Below are 23,901 nucleotides of genomic sequence, written 5' to 3' on the forward strand. Positions count from 1 at the left end.
TAGGGCTGACATCTAGACAAACCATAGCTTCGAATCTCCCTCTATATGAATACTTATTCCTCAAGTCAGATGGTAGGAAAATTATGCAAGAACTTAGAACTCCACTACTGCAGGTTACACAAAAAGGAAAAATTTTCCTCAGATGATATGTACAATTTGACAGTGATCAAAGTTCATAATTTTGATAGGACAAACAAAACTTAGTTTTTATGCCCAAAAGTTTGCTCACCACAAAAAAAAAAAACATACAATGTAATTCCTTTATCAACCAGATCAATAAAGCTGACATTGAAATTCACAATAAACAGTTAGTTTGCCAAACTACGCTAGCCAAGCTATCTAAAATCCCGGTTTGAATTGAATTTAACTGCTGGAGAATTAAGACATCCTATCTATTTCAGAGAGTTGGCAATAAGGTTGGCATACGATGTAACAATAATAAAGCTGCAGATTATATAAAAAAAATGGGAAATAAAGCTGTTGTTACATATGATTCAAAAATCTTATTAAGCTATTATTAATATGGTATAGTTATTTCAAAAAGTTATGTTAACTGAGGGTATTTATAAAATGAAAGTTTCGACAGGAAGAGCGTATCTTAGTACAGGGTGAGCTCCAAACATAAATAAATGGCAGATAGCCTGAAGTACGGAAATGTTTAAAACGGTTCTGGACTACAGCCTAGCGACTTAGGTGGTACATAAAAAGCTAACCATGTATTGAGATACATCTATTCTTCCTCTCAACTTTAAGTCCAGATCTGAAATATCCCACCAAAAATATCAGAACATGACTTTTTATAAAACTTATAGACATTAAACTTTGTAAAATTTAAAAATTATTTTGTAACCAAACAATTAAATATAAATACAGAATTCTAACTTAAAATAAAATTCCAAATGAAAATAGCGATAAAGCTTAACTTATAAATAATTCTAATTAAATGTAGGTGGGGTCAGAAGGAACAACTACATTACCAAACACAATGGGTCACAAAGACAAATTCCAACACAACACATTTGATGAATACTGGATGTATTTTAAAACACTAATTCCATTACAAAATTGAAAGTAGATAATCTTCAAGAGTGACAATGACAACAATTCCTGGTGAAACCGTTCTGTCTCCACGCAGAACACAATTTTAAGATTATGAATCTGAACACACCGACAATTATCAGCAACTTAACTCCAGTAGAGATCATCTCAAAGAGTACAAAATAATAACATATCAGGACGACGCCTAGTCAAGTGAACTACCAGTTAAAACATGAGCTGAAATCTTGTACATCGAGAACCTAAACACTAAACACTGAATGTCTGTGGGTCATTGGAACAATAAAACAGTAACTGAGGGTCAGTTACTCACTGAGTTAGTAGTAACGGACGTCTAGAGTACGGCCATCCCATCTCACTCTGTCCATCATATCTGAGAGAAAGGGTCAAGGATCATATGTCAGAGTCAGTGTAAATGTTAAATAAAATTAAATACAGTCTAACCTTAATATAACGAACCTCGATATAACGAATTCCTTGATATAACAATTTTTTTTTAATCCCCTAGAACTCTTGATAAGACACAATGAATATTTTACCTCTACATAACAAACAAACCATAACAACGACCATGATTTAACAAATTTTTCGTGATTTCGGCTAAAATAAGACACCTCAATGTAACGAATTTGTCATTGTCAGAACCTCTACATTGCGAATTTAACCTCTGCATAACGAATTGTCTACGTCATTCCCTCGATATAACAAATCCCCCACCCAATTATTGTTTTGGGAAAATCTGTTTCTTTATCAAATTAAATGGAAAGGTCACGTCATCGCTTGCGCTAACATTCGTCTGCTCCGTTTTACATCTTTGTCTGCTGTCGCTGCGCGCCCTATGTTGCAACCGAGAACTGATTTCATTCACTGAGGACTGATGACGACGTAATGTTTAGTAAGCTGTGATTGGGCGATATGGGATAACTATGGTGAATTGTACAATTTTTGGATAAAGAGAAACCTAAGAAAAAATATAAAAACAATACCCCTGCCGCAGCAAACCTGCCGACTAAGCGAATTTCCATTTGTCTTAATTGATTTCAATTAAATATATTTTAATAACATTAGGTTTAACGAGTACCTAGGTTTGCTGCTACAAGGATACTAATAAAGTGTGTTTTTTTTGTAAAATATTGATAGCTTAGTACAAAATAAATAAATTTGATCGAAATACAAAATATATCCATAAACAAGCAAACTACAACATTTTACAATATTCTCCATAAGAATAACATGGGAATTTTAAATTTACAATTTTTTAATTTTCTCCGTTACTATTAACCGAACAAAAATACTTTTATATACTAAATTAATTGTTTTTTTAAGCTCTTTAAAAAGGTCTAAAGAGAAATTGGGAAATTTTGTGTTTTGAGGGTCAAAAGTGAGAAAAACCAATTTTTACCCCATAAAACCCCCCGTAAAGCCCCGTTCCCATGGTCCGATCATGCTGGTTCGCGAACTCATTCAAGTTTATCCCGCTTTACACCTTTAAACCAAATTTCATCAAAATCGGACAAAAATTACTCAAGTTATCGCGTTCACGGACGTATATATATATATCAAAAGTAACTACATACATACAATATATACACCTACATATATACAAAAGTAACTAGTGACATATATATATATGTCTATATATATATATATATATATATGTCTATATATATATATATTTGTCTATATATATATATATATATATATATATACATATATAAAAATTTGAACGAATTGTGTTTTTGGCCTCTGGGGACATCAAAATGAAAAAGTAAATCGGTCCCGGGTCTAGGTCTTACCGTGCCACCTACGGTAATAGCTACTTCCCTATAGGGAAATTCGCTAAAACCAAAGGAGGGTTAGAACAAGCTGTGATTTTAAACTTACAGCTTTTAACCTGTACCAAGGTCAATGCCATTGTCATGATTGCGCAATATTCAAGATCCCTCCCCTTTATTATGCCGGATAATTTAGGTTCTACTGTACAATGTAAACACTGTACTGTAAAGTATTGTAGCCTATGCTACTTTAATTGTATTTTAATGAGGTCAAATCCCGACCTATATTGACCGACGCTGGTTTTGAACCTCGACTTAGCGAAATTCCTGCAAACCTAACCTCTATATAACGAACCTCGTTTTAACGAAATCCTTGATATAACGAATATTCAGTTCAGTCCCTTCAGATTCGCTATACTGAGGTTGGACTGTACCTTAATTCAGTATTGATATTAAAAACTGAATGAAATATAATTGTTACTAGTCATTTAAGTTAAAGAATACCTTAAGAGCCAAACCATAAAAAAATTAAATAAAAAAGGACATTAAAAAAAGGCATAAAACGTTTTCTTTACATGTAACCGCTTATAGGATTTTGACTAAATCGTCCAGCTACTTTGACTGATAGATATGTAGAGAAACAGAAATGTTGAATGCAAATTTCCTGTTAAAAAAGTGAGCTTATAGTGCCCTCGAGGTGCGACTTAAACACAATTAATTATAATTATTAATTATGGATGTGTCAAATCCGAATCTCGAATCCTAAGGAAAGATTTGGATTTGAGATTCAATTAACAAGATTCAAAAATCAACAATTTTTTTAAATAGAATTATAAGGCATATACTGTGACGTTGCATAACCATAGAGGTTATTGACGTTGTAATATACAATACTGTGACATTGCCATTTTATGAATAGAGCATGCTATCGATCAACAAATTTAAAATTATCAAGTGTACCTACAACAACCATAAATAACAAATAATGAATATTTGCCGTCCAAATAAAGTATACCGACCGACTGTTCGATTTAGGTTAATAAGGGTTCTGTTATTTTTTCCGTGTGTCAAAAGTAATTATGTAACTTTTCATTGCAAAGAGTAGTCATTTATGGTTAGTGTAATATTATTTTTTATGGTTTCTATTCCATTCACTTGCTTTTTTAATCACCATAAGCCCATTTGTAATGTTTTTTGGGACTCGACAGTCGAAATTCCTGGATTTGACCATCACTAATTGTTATATGAGTTCATTTTAATACTTCCTAAAACATTTAAGGCATTTGTTAAACGAATATTGAAATCTTTAGTTAGGCCTATGGAAAAAAAAGAAAATAGAAAGATTACGTTCTATGGCTCCTATTTTTTCCGTGTGTCAAAAGTAATTACGTAACTTTTCATTGCAAAGAGTAGTCATTTATTGTTAGTGTAATATGATTTTTTATGGTTTCTATTCCATTCACTTGCTTTTTTAATCACCATAAGCCCATTTGTAATTATTTTTGGGACTCGAGATTCAAAATTCCTCGATTCGACCATCACTAATTGTCATATGAGTTCATTTTAATACTTCCTAAAACTTTAAAGGGGTTTGTTAAACGAATATTAAAATCTTTAATTAGGCCTATGAAAAAAATATAAAAAAATAGAAAGATTACTTTCCAAGGCTCCCAATTTTCCTTTAATTGTCTTCCTCGTTGGTTTTTTTTTTTTTTTTTTTTAAGTCACAATACTTGTTCATCTTTCCTATAGGTGCATTCACGTTACTTACAACCATAACCCAATAATAGCCTACTCAAATTGTTTCAGTAGACTGGGAAGTGTGATAATCATTTACTTTACTGCTAGAGCAACAAGCAGATCTGAATTTTGTTCTCACGTCAAATTAAATATACCATGAACTTATCTCAGAATGTTAGCCTATTTTCAATTACTTTAAAGAATGTAATTAGACTTTTATTTTTTTCTACGAGTGAAACAGTTTCAAGGTATGTTAGCTGTATTGTTTTGTAAGAACAAATCTTGGTTTTTATCTGCAAAATAACACCAGACACATTTATAAATTAAAGGACAAGAAATATGACACGTGACTGACTTGCCTAAGGAAAGATTTCCCGATATTTTACTGCCAATAGACCCAAGGTTCACAACACATTTTGATGTTACTCCTCTAAGGGAACTTTTCCAGAAGGAAGTATTTAACATGGAAGGCTACTCTAAAAAGCCTATGGAAATATCAAATTATGTTGGGTGCTATCAAATGCCTGATACTTTTCTAGTCTGGGCTCCGACCCATTATAATTTACGATGACCTGGAAATTTGGGTGGACAAAGGTTTTTTTTACTGATTCTGATTTTGACTGAGGGGAGTTAGAAGGCACTAACAATTATTTTTTAACAAAGGTTACTTGTACAAATATGCATTGCATTTTATAACTATGTTTACTAAAGAATCTGTGTAATACGTCATGAGTATTTTCATGTTTTTAGTTATTAATAACAAATTTATAAAATTATGCTAAAACCATGCTCGAGGTTAACAAAAATTACTGAACATCATTTTTGAGTAAAATTTTACGCTATTTATTTCATGTCTCTTCACAAAAATCTCTTAAACTTTCAAGTTATTTAGAGAAATCCCAGTTTTGGCCACCATTTTTTCAATATGGCGGCGTTTGCCCAAGGGTCCCAAAGTGACACCCGGCATATTCGTAATCAAACTGAAAAAAAACCTTTGTCCACCCAAATTTCCAGGTCCCCCTAGCTGACGCCCAGACTATTCTTAGATATGTACGTTTGTTGTATACCCATTTATTTTTCCTTGACGTTTTTTTTCAAGCCTAGTGCTATTTCTTCAAAAAACTGAACAAATCTATATTTATAATACGTGAAGCAGTTTTTTGTTAACGCAACTCCTCCCTTATTGGTGGACCAATTTCAACGTTTAAGGTGTCAAAAAATTTGTCTCAATATGTAGTTTTACAATAAGGTTTTAGAATTTTAAAATTCCTACTCTTAAGGGCGTGAGACCCTCTCAAAGGTCGGGTTTTCCCCATAAGAAATACATAGAACAAATTTAAAAACAAAAAACAGCTGTTTATAAAAAGAAACTCATTAGCTTTTTGGGAGTAAATATTATTTTCATTGTGGTGTGAGTAGCCTCCGGATTGCGAATAATAACTATGATAGTGGTTTAAATACCTTATTCTTGCAATCCAATTGTTGTCTTCACAACTAGTTTCAACCTGCTATGAGGTCATCATCAGGTGAGTACAAGGATGATATTACTTCATATGAAGGTCGTCAGTAACAGTTTTTTCACATTCACACAAACACACGACGAATAAACACATAGTGCGCACACATATACGGCCGATAAAAACATTTAACTCGACAAGCGGACCCGTGTTGATAATGCGGAAGTTGCGTCTAGACTGTAGGGTAAACAGCTGGTCAAGCATTACGCGCATTTTCTTATCGCTCGTCGGTTCCATTCCCATTGTCTCTGCCCTCCCCTTCCGCTAGAGAGATAAACATCATAAAACACATTGCCGTCTCCAATGGATACACGACCACGTTAATAGATAAATTAATTTTGAAACACCAAAACAAAACAGAAAGAGTGAACCAAAATAAAAAGTTCTTATCAGCTGACTATAATTCGTGTCTTAGTAATAAATTCAAATCATTAATGGGGAAAAATAACATAACTGTATCCTTTAGAACAAAAAACAATCTTGGACCACTTCTGAAAGAAAGACCAAATACAACTAAACTTAAATATGAAAAAAGTGGTGTTTACAAAATCAACTGTTCAGATTGTAATAAGTATTACATAGGCCAAACTTCCCGCTCTTTCTCCAAACGCTTTAAGGAGCACGTACCAAAGAAGACCACCTCAAAACAAACTTCAACCTTTGCCGAACATTTAATTACTCATCAGCATAATTACAGCAGCATTAATGAAAACATGGAAATTTTACATACGTCACAGGACAAGTTTAAAATTAACACCCTGGAAGAATTCGAGATATATAGAGCCGTCAAATCAGACATGGATAATGTTTTAAACGACCAACTTTATTTTAATTCAAACGTCATATACAACACTGCAATAGAAATACTGGAGAGGGAAGGGGAGGGCAGAGACAATGGGAATGGAACCGACGAGCGATAAGAAAATGCGCGTGATGCTTGACCAGCTGTTTACCCTACAGTCTAGACGCAACTTCCGCATTATCAACACGGGTCCGCTTGTCGAGTTAAATGTTTTTATCGGCCGTATATGTGTGCGCACTATGTGTTTATTCGTCGTGTGTTTGTGTGAATGTGAAAAAACTGTTACTGACGACCTTCATATGAAGTAATATCATCCTTGTACTCACCTGATGATGACCTCATAGCAGGTTGAAACTAGTTGTGAAGACAACAATTGGATTGCAAGAATAAGGTATTTAAACCACTATCATAAATATTATTGTTTGTAATATTCAGTAGGTTAAGACCAAGTTAAACAGTTAATCAGTTTTGCTGGAAGAACAGAAAATGCCTCGAGTTCAAAGAAGAAATATTGAAAACGGGAGGAGGTGACAATTAATAATAGGATATTTTATGCGTATGAAAGGGTAGAAAAAAGAGATGCCTGGTCTAACAGATACCTATCCAGATACACATTCACTTGGTGAGATGAATAATATTTGCCAGTTCTGTTATGCAACTTACTTTGGAAGTGAAAAAATATACAAAGGACATAGTATTCTCATGGTGGTAAAGTAAACTTGCCTAATGTCAGATCAATTAATGAATGCATGCAAGAAATGTTTACTTTTGACACTGACAAATAGAGATATTTCAAAACATTTAGTAGAAACTATAATAATGCCTTGGCCTTTGTAAGTTCAAGTACCAAGATTATACCAAATCTTGGCGGACCTTATGTTTTTATTGTAAACGTTTGTATTAGGCCTACTCGCTCTACTTCAATTGAGAAAAAACGCAAATGGATTGTTTACTTCTAGGTTATGTTGCCAGTTCCTTGGACAAACTTATACAAAGTTTTTTTACTTCACAAAGTTTTTTGAATTCACCAATACAATCCAGACATTTCAAGTAAAAAATAAGAAGTTTCAAAAACATATTTGTTATTTAAAGTTTTAGTGGCAATATTAGACTAAACATAAGTGAAGGAGTTAGTGTTTATTAACATAAATTCAACGATCGAGTAGTTATCAAGTTTATTTTTATGATTCAGGAGAGGCAAATAATATACGCTGTTCAAAAAGAGAAAATGAAAATTGCTATCCAAATCTTATAGATACAGGAGATATCCAACCTATTGCGACAAATGAATCCATACTTTCAAAACTTTGGGACAGGTATTAAGAGAAACTCCACTGAACAACGTTAGAATGTTCTGATGCGGGGTATATACTGTGACTGACAGACAACACGTTAAAATATGTTAACCAACTTTCAATGGTGTTGCTGCTTTAGCCTATTCAAAGCAGATCTATGGCTGTCCAGTTGGTAACCCAGAGTTTTTGGGTAAAAAATGGAGCACATAAAATGGTTGATATCACCCCACTTTTCAGGATTCTCTATGGAAAAAAATTCTTTGGTTTAGGGGGATGTATCAAATCAAAGAAATAAAATGACCCAACTTAAATTATTTAACACAGGTTATCAGTTAGGCAACAGTTTTCTTCAATTCTCAATGCTGGAACAACTGTTGCAACATGTCAACACGAATTGAAGCGGATCGTTTAGCATTCATTAAAAGTATCAGTTAAAACTGAGAGCAGAAATAATGTAGGTGAACCTTGACGATGCAAATAGAGATATTTAAAATTAGTTTGTAACAAAACAAGTGCTTAACCAACTCTAAGATGTAACTAGAATTACTCGAATTTAAGCATAACGTTTTCCTTGGCGTTATGTTTCATACTATAAGAGCCGCACGGGTTCTCTAGTAATATATAATACTCGATTAGTGTTTTAAAGGATACTGAGGGCACGTTCTGCATCCCATTTGCTGGTGAACTGGATGATTCCAATGTCTTTTCCTCTCAGTTCAGCGAACTTGACATCTCCTGCGTCTCTGAACTTGTCCTTCAGCTGTTGCCAAGTTGCGGAGGGCGGAAGCTGTAAAACAAACAGGACATCATGTTACCGAGTCGGTACAACTTCCTCATAAACAAACTACTAATGGTTGAATTTTGCTTAACATCATCATCATGGTTGCACAATGATCTTGATCCAAAATAAATGTATAGTTTCTTAATTTTCCCCCAAAATATCTTCACTAAGACAAAACAATAATATAACATAGGTACATAAAAAATGTTTCTTTAGGAAAACTTAGGAACAATAAAATGATACATTGCCTAATTGACTTGAATAGAGGCCTAGGTGGTCAACATTTGTACAAATATATTATTAACCAAACACTACATATTTCTACACCCCTGACTATTAAAACTATGTGATAACATTCTACAAAGTTGCATGCAATTTGTTATCCTGTAGCCAAACTGGGACTTAACGGTGAGTTAGATATGAAGGGGCTGTTCTCTTTCTAAGTATGCTTATCAAAATATTTACTATATTACACAACATTAGGCTTCTTTTAAAGAAAAAAAAATATAGAATCAGAATGTTCTGCATGATTGAGCAACTTACATTCTTAATCATGATAGTGTCACTAAGGGGCTCGCCTCTACCATTGCCAGACATGTTGTTAGGAGGTGGCCGGTGGAAGTCTCTATCCATGTTGTTGGAGTTGAATCCTCCACCTCCTCCACCACCGCCTCCTAGAGCTGCACTGAGGGAGTCAAAGTCCCGACCGCCTAGACCTCCTCCACCGCCTCCTAGGCCGCCACCGCCCAGCTGTCCACCTCCTAGACCTCCTCCAAGTCCACCGCCTCCTAGGTTGTTACCCAGTCCACCTGAAATGGTAGAGTATGTTGGCACTACCAAAACAAAGTAAAAACTGAAGTAACATTTGACTTTACATTCACACATTTTGAACACACTGACCTTAGAACTAGACCAGAAGCATGACTTTAAAATATAGCAACAATATCCAGAAAAGAAAACAAAAACAGAGATGATAAAAACATTATTTGACAGTCTACTGAAAAGTATAAAAGTAGGCCTACTAATTATTTAGTTCACATAACATAAGATACTAAAAACAAAGTTATCCAGGTTTAAGCACAAAAAACTCTTCAAAACAAATAAAACCCTTTCAACTGACACATTTTTGTTTTAAGTTAGGTTAGGTTGTTTAAATAATAGATGAATCAATTTAAATAATCAAAGTATGTAAGTAGAAAAATTGCAGATAAAACTAAACCTAAAAGTGTCTTATCTATGAGGTAACATAGAGTTCTCCTAAAGAAAATGTTAGTAGGGTATTTGGTCAATGTTGTTTATTACCTGCAGCCCCCAGTAGGCTGTTGCCTGCTGCGTTGAGTTGGGCCATGAGAGGGTTGTTGGGTGCAAAGCCGCCAAGAGCTGCAGCGCTGAGTCCCCCGGCGCCTAGACCACTGAGATCCCCAGCACCAAGTCCAAGACCTGCTGCACCGGCGCCTCCTAGGCTAGGCAGCATGTCTAGTCAACAGAACACACATTACAAGTTAATAAATAAAATCCATATGCGGGGCATGCTGAAAGAACTAATGAAGTATCTAGAAGTAAGGTGATGTTAGTATTCTTTTAAATCTTGATTTTGCTTTTAATTTTTAGTTGCTTAAATTATACTGAGAGTTAGATTGGGAAAAAAAACAATCTAAATTTTTAACTCACTAACCAATGACAGTATGCAATTTATTAGCGACATTTTTAGCTAAAATTTTTTGTTGCCAGTTACATTTTCTTGCTTCTAACTATAAAAGCCTAAAACAAAACAAAATTATTTAAAGCCAAAAACAAGAGTAATGGGGAATATTACCTCTAGCTGCTAAGGCTGCCGCTGGTCCTAAAAAGAGTTAAAATGAAAGATTAGTTTTTACTGATAACCAAGCCACAATAGCTTTTAAAATTATTAGGTTGATAAATACCTAATCAATTAAGGAAAACTATAGGTATATATAAATGTTCTAAGACCACATGCAGTGTTTTTAGATAAAAAAAAAACTAAATCTTGACTATTATTCTTTACCAATAGGATAGGGCTTTTATTAAATTATCATGATAGATGGATGACCAAACTAAAAAATATCCGACTTTTAACTTTAAAGTTACAATGATTGTGTCATAAAAAATTTTTGATACACAATCTGCTATAAAATAACATGAATTATTGAGCTATTCCATAGCTATGATGTGGATAAGCTGATCATACCTAGAGCTGCTTGTGTCAGGGAAGGAGCCGCTACTTGGTTGGCCAGATTCAGATTTGTCGGTTGAATGTTCTGCGCTATGCTAGGAAGGTTTCCTGAAATCAACATAATAATATATTGTCTATGAATTTCTAGCACTATAATGCCATATAATTAAGGAAAATAAACCAAAGAAGGGCTCTTATTTTCTCAACCATATATTAAGTTCACGCAACACGGACCAATATAATATTTAATAATATTTATATAATGCATTAGGTCTAATTTCTGAAAATAATTCAACGTGGTTTTTTTATACTGATAAAAAAATTTCCTGAAACAAAAATCTTGTGTGAAAGCTGTAATTCCAAAATCTTATAAGTTATTGAGCCTGAGGACACACACACTTAAGTTAAGAAGAGCTAAATATAGATACCCATTCATCTGTATTTATAGTTTAATGGAGGGTACAGTAGACTCTCTCTTCATACCTTTAAACCGGACATCGGATTAACCGGACTACACTCGGCGGAAATGACATCTGTTTAACCGGACAATTTTTATCAGCACATTGGTTTAACCGGACTAGATAGGCAGGAAATGGGCAGTACTGAAACGACTGTTCTCGTGGGAAAGATTTGAGACCAGTGATCACGTGTCTAAATACAATGCTCTCCTAAATTTAAGTCGAATACTTATCACAGTAAACAGTCCGTTTTAATGAGTTTTTGGGGATGTCGGTTTAACCGGAAAAACCGTTATTCGGACTGGCCTCGGTCCCGAGGAGTCCGGATAGGAGGAAGTCTACTGTAAATACAAATGTAACAATTTTAACAAATTGAAAGGTGGTTCAGGCTTCTGTGGTCCTTAAATCAAAAACATACAGTTGTTCGGGACTTAACCCTAGGAGTGGCGAGACTGATTTTCAGTATGTGCTTTGTGGAGTGGCACGCTCATTTTAATGAATTTGTAAGGGAGTTCTTCAAAAATCTGTATAAAATTAGTATGTAGAGATAAACTATTGAACCGTATATTCATTTTGTTCGTAATAGTCAGTAGAATTCAAAAATGGTAATACAAACCAATTTTAGAAAGGTTGATTTTTAGAAAAAAGTAAAAAAAAGAAAATTTATAAATTTTTCAAATTTTATTTCAAAATCAAACACGTGTCACATGTAACGTAATTTTTTATTGCAAAATTCAAAATATGCATTTTGTTCAGAATTTATTCCTCTACATAGACATATCATAAATATACACAAAAGAATTATTTTCATAGATTTACTAGCAATAATACGGAAAAATTGGAAAACGTCAATTTCTTCAACTACACGTTGATAGATCCACAAATGCCCCCTACTAATAAATCAATATGATAAAACCATACATTTTTTGAAGCCAATAATATCATTCTATATAAGAATAACTAAATAAGATAAGTAATAGAATATTTGGTTTTCACAAAAGCAAAAATGTAAACAAAACAACTGATCAGCTGTTATAGCCCACAAAACTTCACTAACTTTTTATCCTATTTTGGATCACACATGTATAAATATTTATGCAAAATAATGCATAAATATTTCGCCTAATACAAAATAAAAACATAATACCCCCGCCGCAGCAGACCTGCAGACTTAGCGAATTTCCATTTGCCTGATTGGATTTAAACTAAAATGTCTCCTTAAAAATATCATATTTATTCCCAATTTAAACAGAATTAGTTTAATGAGTACTTAGGTTTGCTGCAACAGGGGGGGGGGGTAAAAAGTTTTTTTTTATGTAAAATATTAAAAGGTACTGTGGTTTAGTAAGAAATTAATGAATTTTCCAAATTTGATCAAAATATGTTCATAAACAAGCAAACAACAACAGTTGACTTATTCTTCATAAGAATAACATGGGAATTTTAAAATTACAATTTTTTGGAATTTTCTCCGTAACAATTAGGCACATAATAACGCTTCAATATACTAAATTATTTGTTTTTTTAAGCTCTACAAAATGGTTTAGAAAGAAATTGTTAAATTTTGTGTTTTTATGGTCAAAAATGGGAAAAACCTATTTTTACCCCATAAAACCCCCCATAAACCCCCGTTCCCATAGTCCGATCATGCTGGTTTGCGAACTCATTCAAGTTAATCCCGCCTTACACCTTCAAACCAAATTTGATCAAAATCGGACAAAAATTACTCAAGTTATCGTGCGGATGGACACACATATATATATATATATATATATATATATATATATATATCTATATATAGATATATACAAATTTGAACGAATGGTGTTTTTGGCCTCTGGGGACATCAAAATGAAAAAGTAAATCGGTCCCGGGCTTAGGTCTTACCATGAGACCTACGGTAATAGCTACTTCCCTATAGGGAAATTCGCTAAAACGAACATTACACTGTAAAATAGGGATAAAACCCACACTTCGTCTTTGTTATCGGACAAAAACTCACGACTACGCCGCCATTTTAGGTTAGACGATGACAAGTGTTCTGTTCCTTTAGCTTTGAAAAATCAAAAGCTTCTATTTGTGTGACCAGCCTAACAACATTGAATTCTACTGTCCTTCGTCTACAAGAGCGTATATAAAACAACGTTTTTGTACTTTTCACATTGTATATATATGCGATTTAGAAATCGACATTTTATGTCGATCCGCCACATGAACAATACGTAAAAATAGGCTATTTACAAAAATTGTTCATCAGCTGTTGGAATGTATTATGACGTTATACTTTATACAGAATAAAAGATTTCTTCATGCTTGTTACAGTGGTACCACTTGCTTTTGTCACAGACAAAAATTACGTCTGCTATTTAGTTTTGAAATGACTCATCATTGACGATTGCGCAACAAAACATGGCGTTCGCGAGTTCGCGCGTATTTTTCGTTTAAATGTAACTCATTATAAGATCGATGTATTTATGTTATAAGGTTTATTCTTATAATAAAATGAAACTTCGGAATCTTATCTTTCCATTGGTATAAGAGTTATGTCATTTCACCGACTTTAAATGGGCTTAACATGCAACTGAAAAAAACGTTACATAAATCGACATATTCTGTCGCCCGCCACTCCAGCGGCACATTTTGAAATCAACATTTTCTGTCGATCTGCCACTCCTAGGGTTAAGAAAAATAACATTTGCTAAAAATGAAACTTTGCAAGTGGTACTAGGGTTGATCACTTACTGGTGACATCTTGCAGGGGAGTACCGTTGGCGCCCAATCCCATGCCGAGGCCCTTGAGTCCCTCAGGCAGTTTGGGAGGTCCATCAGGCTTGTCTACGCGGTCCATCCTCACCGACAATCTCCGGTCGTATAACATCTGGTTGTGCAACATGGAGATAGCCTGCACTGCCTCAACTGGGTGTTCATACTCCACCACACCAAACCCTCTGCTCTTACCTGCAAAATACAATAGAACGTTCTTTATCCAAACAGTCATCATTTTGAAACTTCTTTAATTCAAATCAATGTTAAAACATCATGGCTGCTAATTTTCCAGCATAATTTGAATGTTGACTATTAATTAATGAATGACAACTGTGGTTTGAACAAAATCAATACGTCAAAACTGGCATTTAAACTCTGCTCGGTGTTGCGATGCGCAGCCTAATAAACTGCTCCTCAGTTAACCCAGCCGTGGTAATTTTTCAAGGCCATACTCTTCTCCCTTATTATAACATCTTCTACAGAATTCCCTGGTCCAGCCAACCCTTGGTTTGTACAGTGTTGTACATCAGTTGAGTGTTCAAACTAAATTCACATTGTAAGAGTGCTATTAACATTTTAAAGCTGCAATTCTTTGAGTATAGAAATTGTTTGCGCTTGTGAATTGTGCTATTAGCAAATTTATCTACTATAATTCCAATTTGTTTATACTATTTTTACTAATCTGTTGGTGTTTAAACCTTGCAGAAGTCTTGCACTTTACAGAAACTTGCAGCCTCTATCCTCTACTAAATAGTTTAATTTTACATTTTAATGACATTTTCATTACCTTCCTTATCCAAGCTTATCTCAGCATTTAGAACACGGCCAGCCAACTTGAACACATCTCGTAGCTTCTTCTCATCAACCTTATAATCCAGCTGTAAAATAATTGGAAAATAAACCAGAAGTAAAAACTCATACAGTAGACTCCCTCTTATACGGATACCTTTTAACCGGGACATTGGTGTAACCGGACTACACTCGGCGGAAATGACATCTCTTTAACCTGACAATTTGTATCAGCTCATCGGTTTAACACCACTGGATCGACAGGAAGTGGGCGGTACTGAAACGACGGTTCTCGTGATAAAGATTTGAGACCAGTGATCAAAATAAAAGTGCCGTGTCTAAATACAATGCTCTCCTAAATTTAAGTCAATACTGTACAATATGCACTTAAACGGTCTGTTTTAACAAGTTTTTGGGGACGTCGGTTTAACCGAAAAAAAAAAAAAAACCGTTATCCGGCCTGTCCCGCGGAGTCTCTACTCAGTTAACTGTCAGAAAGCTCAGAGTCCAGGTTATGTTTACAGTCTACTGAAGCAGCTACTCACTTAGATGAACTGTGTAACAGACTGAGACTACAACAGCCAAGCTTCTCGTGTTGAAACAGACGTGCGACTGTGTGGTACTTGGGTCAAGTTCTGGGAAGCAACAAATCTAGCAAGCGAGTAGGCTGAGGCTAGAATTGTCGCAGCCCGGTGACATAACAGTTCACACGAGCGATAATTCTACCTACTAGATTGCAAGCATGACGTAAACAAATGAGTGTCGATAGCTGACGTTTTTACATCTATGGTAAGTGACCGATGTTTTTGTTGCATTGATGTTTTGGACAATAGGCTAACAATAAGAGTATTTGGACAATTTATGTTTAAGAAAAAAAAAATCGTAAATGTTTTTCAGTGACCAAATTTGCATTAGAATAGTGAAATTCATGTAATAACCAATCAAATAAACCAAAGTTATGGTTCCAAAAATCTTGTTGTTAAGGTAGGGCAATTTCAAATTATATTTAGATAGGTATTTGAAGTGAGCCTAAAGGAGCCTAAGTGAGGTTACCATTACCTAAAGGTTACTTAAAGCTGACACAAAATAAACTTACAGGCTATTTAAAAAAAAAACAACTCGTTTGAATAAATTTACACGTTTATACCAAATTTCATCAAAATTGGATCATTTTTACTCGAGTTATCGTGCTAACGGACACACACACATATATATATGAATTTAAACGGATGGTGTTTTTAGCCTCTAGGGACCTCAAAACGAAAAAGTAAATCGGTCCCGGGTCCAGGTCTTATCATGAGTACTACGGTAATAGCTCATTCCATAAACGTTAAAATTCAACTAAAATGGATGATACTCACATTGGCCACAAACACTCTGGTGACCAGTGGACTAGAGATATGTAGAGACTCCAGGAACTGAGGACTGAGTCCATACGTGTTGCCCCACTTGTTGGCTGAGGCTCCTCCGCCCATGCCCATAGTCCCCGCCATTCCCCGGTCCACCTCACGCATGCGGTTGTTGGCGTTGTTGGAACGGTTGCCCATGTCAAGGTCTCTACCTCCCATGTTGCCCCGTCCACCACCTCCTCCACCGCCGCCACCACCACCACCTCCTCCCACTGGACGACCCTGCCTGTCTCTCTCTATGTCAAAGTCCTGCAACACAATCAAACAAAAAATATAAACTTCACAATTCAAAATTGTCAATATTTATTCAAACAGGAGAAATTAATTTTCAGCATCCATGATCTGAGATAGGCTATTGATAAGACTTGATAAAGTGATTAATTCCTTATGGATCAAGAATCATACCAAGCTCGTTGACCTATCTCAATAGTTATTTGTGTAACTAGTGGGCGAAGTGACAATTTGCTGCACACGAGAGAAATGTCTACTCGAGGTTCTCGAGTGCAGTAAAGGCAGTTTGCACTCGTGTTACAGATTAATATTTTTCCTACAGTTACTATCAATTATATAACTAATAATATTAGTAGGGGAGAGCGGGGCTATACCGTACACATAAGGGAGATTCGTAGTTACATCGCAAATTACGAAGTAAAAGTAATGTAAACACAAGCAATATATAATTTAATTATTTGGCTACTGATTGTATATAATAATTTTGGAACTACAGGGTGTCCACCAGGCCAACCAGAAAAAATTCATGAGTAAAAAAAAAATCCAGGTAGTTCAGGTCGTACTTTTTATACTAAACTAGCAGAATACCCGTCCTTCGTACGGGGTTGGCATGTAAGTGTAAATGTTTATTGCAGTTATGGGAGAGGACACGGTTTAAGAAAATTTTGTCTTTTAATTTATACGGTATCCTATAGTGTAGCACACATCTACCATAGCTCTAATGTTCTACCACTGCACCTAAACCATGGAAAAAAGTAAAGTTCTCATTGTGTACCACAACTTTTTGTTGCTAGTTGGTTCAAATTAGCTGTGGTCATAAATGCAAAAAACATAATAGTGCTGCACCCTTTTGGCAAGCCTTATAACTTTTTAATGCTATTTCATATCACAGATCCAACTTGTGCAGTTGAAACGGCTGACAAAATTCTTTAATTTCTTTAAATATAAATAGCCTACTCATAAGGTTAACATGAGAAACTCCAAAGCAAGAGTCACTGGGGTGGAGCCTGAAAGAATTTCTGAGTTAAGAATGTCTATATGCATTGTCAGCTATCATCCTACCAAATTTCAACCTTGTCGGTTTAGTATTTTTCACGTTTACTTGTCACAAACGTCAATACATGCATCCATCCATCTATACATCCATCCATACATCCATACATCCAAACTTTCTTACTTATAACATTAGTAGGATAAGTAAACTGTTGTAATATTGCTTGTTTATGTATAGATTTTTATCAAACTTGGCAAATTTATTTATTTCATACTAAGTTAATAATGTTTTCCTAAAAATCACACTTTGTTAACCTCCCTGTAGGCAGCAAACCTAGGTACTCATTAAACCTAATGTTATTGAATTAGATTTAATTGAAAATTAAGTCAGATTTAATTTGCAACGGGATCAGTATGCAAAAGAGACAATGTTGGTTCTTTGAAAATGCCAAATTTCACTCCTACCATTTAATTTAGAAACAGAATTTAACTGTATTACTAACTTGATAATAGTACGTTTTTGTTAACTCATACAGTGAATACTTATTTAGACTACCTACGTTACAAAACCAATGATAGATTTTAAGGTATAATTAAATAATGTGTTTAATGGTTTGCACTATAAACGAAAAGCTATCACAATAGATCCAAACCGCAAGATAGAAAAAAATACGAAAATAGAAATAAATATGGAAAATAGGGTAATTTTCTAACATCGTGAAATTAAAATCAAGCAAATGGAAGTTCGCTCAGACTATAGATTTGCTGCGGCAGGGGGATTATATTACTGTTGACACAAAAATAAATAAAAGAAATAAACCTCATAAAACTCAGGATAAGGGCCTAGGTCGATACGGCAATGATTATATATCGAATCTTAATTATTTCATATATCCATGAATGATTTCTTTTATAACAAATTATTTACTGTAAAATATTATTACAGCATTTCGCAAATATTAGAACATACTCAGTATCATAAACATCATAAACATAAACAAATGAAGTAACTGAAAGAATCATATACTAATGAAATTACATTAACATGGTTTGACAGCTCCATTTAAGTAGTGTTAGGCTAAACAATATTCGGGCTAGTGACATCATATTTTAAATTTATAATCCTTACCCCAGGGTGGCTACTGCATCAGTAATTTTAAATTCCCTGACTTTTCCCTGACTTTTCCCTGACCAATATATAATTTTCCCTGACCAAAAATACAGGTGATTTGCGTTAAATTAATGTTCTTACTTAGATATAATCACTAAATAAAACATAAAAATTACTGACTTCAAGCTATAGAAGCGTTTTTCAGGTTTTTCATTAATAGATTGCTGAACGTAAAAAGTCGAATAAATAGGCTAGGCCTACTAAAATATAAATATTTTATGGTTAATAACTGATGGAGTAGGCTTACCCAAATATATACTAAGATCAAGATGATGAGAAGAAAAAAGAAAGTGAAAAAATATAGGCTAGCCTATCACTGCTAGTTTTGGGCTATTCAGATAATCAGATATAGGCCTACTAGCCCAATCAAATAAAACAAAAAATTTCCATTCGGGTGAAAAAATTCCCGGAGAGTTGGAAATTTGTTTAAACCTTCCTCTTGCTCATTAGATTGAATAAAATAAAAAGTCCTGACGGGTGGGGGTCGAGCTTGACTAAGGGAAGGGCTCTGAATGTGACTTTTTTAAGTTTTTCGCTTATATATCGGAATCTGTAAGTCATATTGAAAAGTGTTAAATACAAAAGTTATAGCTGACAAAATTCTCTACAAAAATGACCCTATGCATTTTTTTGTACGACTTAGCCGTTTAAAGCTAAGGGTAAAGAAAATAACAGTATATTAAAATCGTGTTTTATTTGCATTTCTGTTTTTAAAGTTAATATTACAAAAAATAATTTTAATGATTATAAACATGGGTCATGTCGTTTACACTAGGGGATCGAGGGATTCTTCAGTCTCATCCAGATTCACAGAATCGTCGTCTACCGGAGGGCCATTGGTGCACACTCCCTCTCAGTTCCGCACATTGTTGAGCAGTAGACCCTCGCTTTAAGCATAACGTGTTCCACATCCAAAATTGCTAAATATTGTTGTGAGGATAGCGGCCGGAGTAGCAAGATCTAGGATAGTAAGGGTTTGTAGTTGTCCTTCGGTGCCCGTTGTCCAACCCCAATCAGTTAATGGTAGTTTATTTCCCAGCCATTCTTGCACTTGCACATATTCTATAAGAATGCTGCTAGGCAGAGCCTTTTGTTGGTGGCAAAGACGGGAGATCTGCTATCAGCCTAGTGGTGGAATTGATGAATGCGATGTATCGGTATGTACTGATGTTGTACATCAGTAGGATCATCCGCTCACCGACTATCGAGACTTCCTTTTGGGCCAAAGTCGGGCCGTAAAATACGTTGGTGATAGTATCGAGATGATTTCACAATTAATGAATTGCCTTGTCTGTAAAATGACGAGGTGGTATCACACCCACTAAACCCGTGAATGAACAACATGCTCATGGCAAAGTCACATTTCTGTAATTCATCAGAGTAATAACTTCTACGTTCTACTTTAGGCTACATTTTTTCTTGTTTGAAGAAGATAATTTCTTGATCGAGTGGAGCTAATGCAATCAGCAGGACTAGCAAACTTATATCCTCTCCAACGGTAGCAACATGACCACTGAATGCTAGGTTTTTCACTGCACAACGCACAATCGTTGTATCATCAGCTTCAGAACGTCTGACTTCTATACCCTCGGAGATAATTTTCTGATGAACTTGGTCTTATTTTTGTCATTACAAAGAAAGTTTTCTTTCTGCACTGTCACTGTCATTTCTTCAGTGAAATCAATGTCGACTGATACGGTCTTGGTGGTGGCTCCTGTTCGGCATGTGTTGTGCTGTTGACAGTATCTGAGTAACCATTAAACACAACAGTGCAGAATTCACCATAGTGTTTCTTTATGTACGTCACATATTGGTTGATTACAACTGAGAAAGTTGAGTCTACGCCCCACTTAACGTGAGAAGTCCTCTAGATCCTCGTTGTTTTTCTTTGAAATTGCAACTCGTTGTAATACGAGTAGTGGATCCACCACATGCACTACGTTATTCATTTTGATAGTGCTGCTCATTGAGACCAATGATAAGACTTTGTCTTTTCGAACCTGTTTCATATTCCATGCAAATAAAACACCATTTTAATATACTGTTATTTTATTTACACCTTAGTTTTAAATGGTTAAGTCCTACGAAAAAAATTCAAAAATGAGTTTGACACTGAAGAATCTCTGTATCCCCTAGTTTAAACGACATGACCCATGTATGTAATCATTAAAATTATTTTTAGTAATATTAACTTTAAAAACAGAAATGCAAAGAAAACACGATTTTAATATACTGTTACTTTCTTTACCAGTTAGCTTTAAACGGTTAAGTCGTACGAAAAAATGCATAGTGTCATTTTTGTAGAGCATTTTGTCAGCTATAACTTTTGTATTTAACACTTTTCAATATGACTTACAGATTCCGATATATAAGCGAAAAACTAAAAGAAGTCACATTCGGAGCCCTTCCCTTAGTCAAGCTCGACCCCCACCCATCAGGACTTTTTATTTTCTCCAATCTAATGAACAAAAGGAACGTTTAAACAAATTTCCAACTCTCCGGGAATTATTTCACCCGATTTTTCTAATTTAACTGGGCTATACTCTATAACATAAATAAACTTGCTGCTGGTATTTTGAGTAGAATTTTATTAGTATACTTACAGCTGTAGTAGTGCTGCTAAGTTTTCAACCACTCCTATTAAATCAAAGTTTATGTACAATCTATTTACACTGCACTCCACGAACATTTGTACAACTTATTTACATTTTTTCACATCCACATCATTAGTTTTTCTTTACAATACTTTTGATCTGCTCATTCAGCAGATCAGTTTGTTTTTGAGCTTCTTCCAGAATTTTTATTTTCTTAGTTTCTAATTCCTTTAAAAGTAGCTGCGCTTTCCTCTTATTCTCATTCTTCTCTGCTTCTTCTGTCATAACTCTCTTCTTTTCTTTTGAAGCTTCGACAAACCTGGAATGGGCATTTCTGGCAGAATGTATGAGGAGCTTATCAACATCCAAGTTTTGTATGCCACCCTTGGTTGAAATTGTGTCATAAACGACCCTCCTTGCTACGAGAAGTTCACATTTCATGTTTTCCATTACACATTCTGAATTAACTGAAAACCCTCTTTCAACATTTGCGTTTCCATGAGAAAGGGTTGAGACCAACTTTAAAACTTTAAGTAAATGTGGACTTGAGCCAACGGTTACAAGATTTTTCCAAAACTTGTCAAGACGAACATTTCGATTGTAGGCTTTTAACTGGATCATGGACTCAGGCTGCTGACAAATAGTTTCATACTCCCTCATGACTTTGTCCACAACTGTGCTAGTGATCCAATTATTCTCCAACAAAATTGTCAATAGTAGCTCCATCCTCTTCTTTGCGAGACCAAAATTCACTGTGACTACTTGTGGATCGAAACATGATACTGCTCTAGTCAATTTAAAAAACAAAGGTGACTTTATTAACATCTTGTTGATAAATTTTAACAAAGCATTTTTACAACTTTCTCTAAATTTCAAAATTTGTTGGTCAGCGATATTTTTTTTGTTGACTTTTGAAATAGCATTTTTTGTGGCGATACCAATAGCTACATCTTTACAGGGCAATAGGTTACTTTTCTCCAATTTTACCTCTTTCACAGATTTTGCTCTCTTTAATTCTTCTGGATTTACAATTCTATCCATCTGTATTTTTACCAGTGTAGTCAGATCGTTAAAAAGGAAAGGCGCCATCGGGACATCACTTTGGAATTGTGTCAAAAAAGGCTCCACATCAGAAGCAAGACCTTTGAAAAATTCCAATTTAGCATGAAGCAACGGATCTGATATAGCCTTTGAAATTACATCAAAACTGTAGGTGTTGATGGCTTTGGATTTGTTTACTTCTTCAACAAAAAGTTTCAGGCTTGGAAGAATGTCTATTGCTCGCTGAGCCACATCAGCATTGTGAAGCCACCGAACTGAACAAAACTTCTTGGGAAACAATTCAGACTTTGTAACAAAAATGAAGTGAGCCCTCCTAGCCGGACTGTCCTTAAAGAGGTTATACAGGGCTCTAAGGAATGGCACGATACCCCAACCTGTTTCTATCATTGCTGACTTAAAAGCATTGTGTAAAGTATGAAGTCCACAGCTGCCCAAATCTAAGATTTTTTTGTCATCTGGCTCACTGTTCATGTCATCTTTAAAGTCTTTCAAAAATTTAAAGTTAACATTAGGTCCGTCCATAGAAATCTGAAGAATTTTCTTTACGTCTACAGATTTAAGACCATCTTTAAAGGCATTGACTAGATCAGCAGCTGTTGCACGGCCTAAGAACTCAGAAGTTAAATAACGGGTTACTACTTCATCAGAGGTATCATCCCAAAAGCGGATATTAATATCCATCTGTTGCTTTTGGGCAACTTTGTTCAATGATTCATCGAATCCAACAACTAAAAATTCGCATGTGTTTACTTTCTGTATCAGTTCTTTTTGGAAATGTGGGGCAATGCCATAAGCAAGAAGGTAGCCTACTTTGTCACGCTGCATTTGCATCTTTTGTGCTATTTCACTGTCAGGGAACATATGCTTAAAAATACTTACATCACTGCCTGCAGTTCGCAGAGACTTATGCGTCATAACACTTTGTATAGCCCATATAATTTCAGATTTTGTAACACTGTCATTAAACAAAAATCTTTTTAGCCCACGAAATGTGTTGGCATCTTCTTGAGTAGGCCTAACCATAATAGCCGTATCCGTAGAGCTTGAAGCACTTGAGTCCGTCGTTGTAGCTTGCTGTTCACTTTCTAAGGGTTTGGAACCAGACGGGACCGATTGCGACTCACTAGGTCTAGTTAAAAAACATTTAACAGAAGCAGACTGTTGACGAGCTCGCATGTTTTTCTTGTGTTTTTCGCCTGTCATGTGACTCGTAACAGCGCGGCGGCCCATATTACTCAAATTAAATGTTTTTTGGCAAACTTTGCACT

General features: G+C 35.0%; 1 protein-coding gene across 2 annotated transcripts in view; it reads right to left on the reverse strand.

The window, feature by feature from the left end:
• Positions 1 to 1,018: 1,018 nt before the first annotated feature.
• The window catches only part of LOC128987886 (heterogeneous nuclear ribonucleoprotein M-like), a 34,405-nt gene continuing 11,522 nt past the window's right edge, over positions 1,019 to 23,901 (reverse strand). The window contains exons 3-11 of one of the 2 annotated variants that reach the window (XM_054408962.1): positions 16,535 to 16,831; positions 15,172 to 15,262; positions 14,361 to 14,576; positions 11,176 to 11,268; positions 10,783 to 10,809; positions 10,269 to 10,442; positions 9,510 to 9,775; positions 8,837 to 8,972; positions 1,019 to 1,429 (exon numbers count right to left, since the gene is read on the reverse strand). In XM_054408962.1, the coding sequence (XP_054264937.1) occupies positions 1,374 to 1,429; positions 8,837 to 8,972; positions 9,510 to 9,775; positions 10,269 to 10,442; positions 10,783 to 10,809; positions 11,176 to 11,268; positions 14,361 to 14,576; positions 15,172 to 15,262; positions 16,535 to 16,831 (1,356 nt within the window). In that variant the 3' untranslated portion in view covers positions 1,019 to 1,373. Of the gene's footprint in view, positions 1,430 to 8,836; positions 8,973 to 9,509; positions 9,800 to 10,268; positions 10,443 to 10,782; positions 10,810 to 11,175; positions 11,269 to 14,360; positions 14,577 to 15,171; positions 15,263 to 16,534; positions 16,832 to 23,901 lie in introns of both variants that reach the window. The other variant, XM_054408963.1, reaches the window with a different exon arrangement.

The sequence above is a fragment of the Macrosteles quadrilineatus genome, unplaced genomic scaffold (assembly GCF_028750875.1).
Source record: "Macrosteles quadrilineatus isolate MER2022 unplaced genomic scaffold, UCM_ALF_1.0 Scaffold_2__2_contigs__length_208266976, whole genome shotgun sequence".
Lineage (NCBI taxonomy): Eukaryota > Metazoa > Arthropoda > Insecta > Hemiptera > Cicadellidae > Macrosteles > Macrosteles quadrilineatus.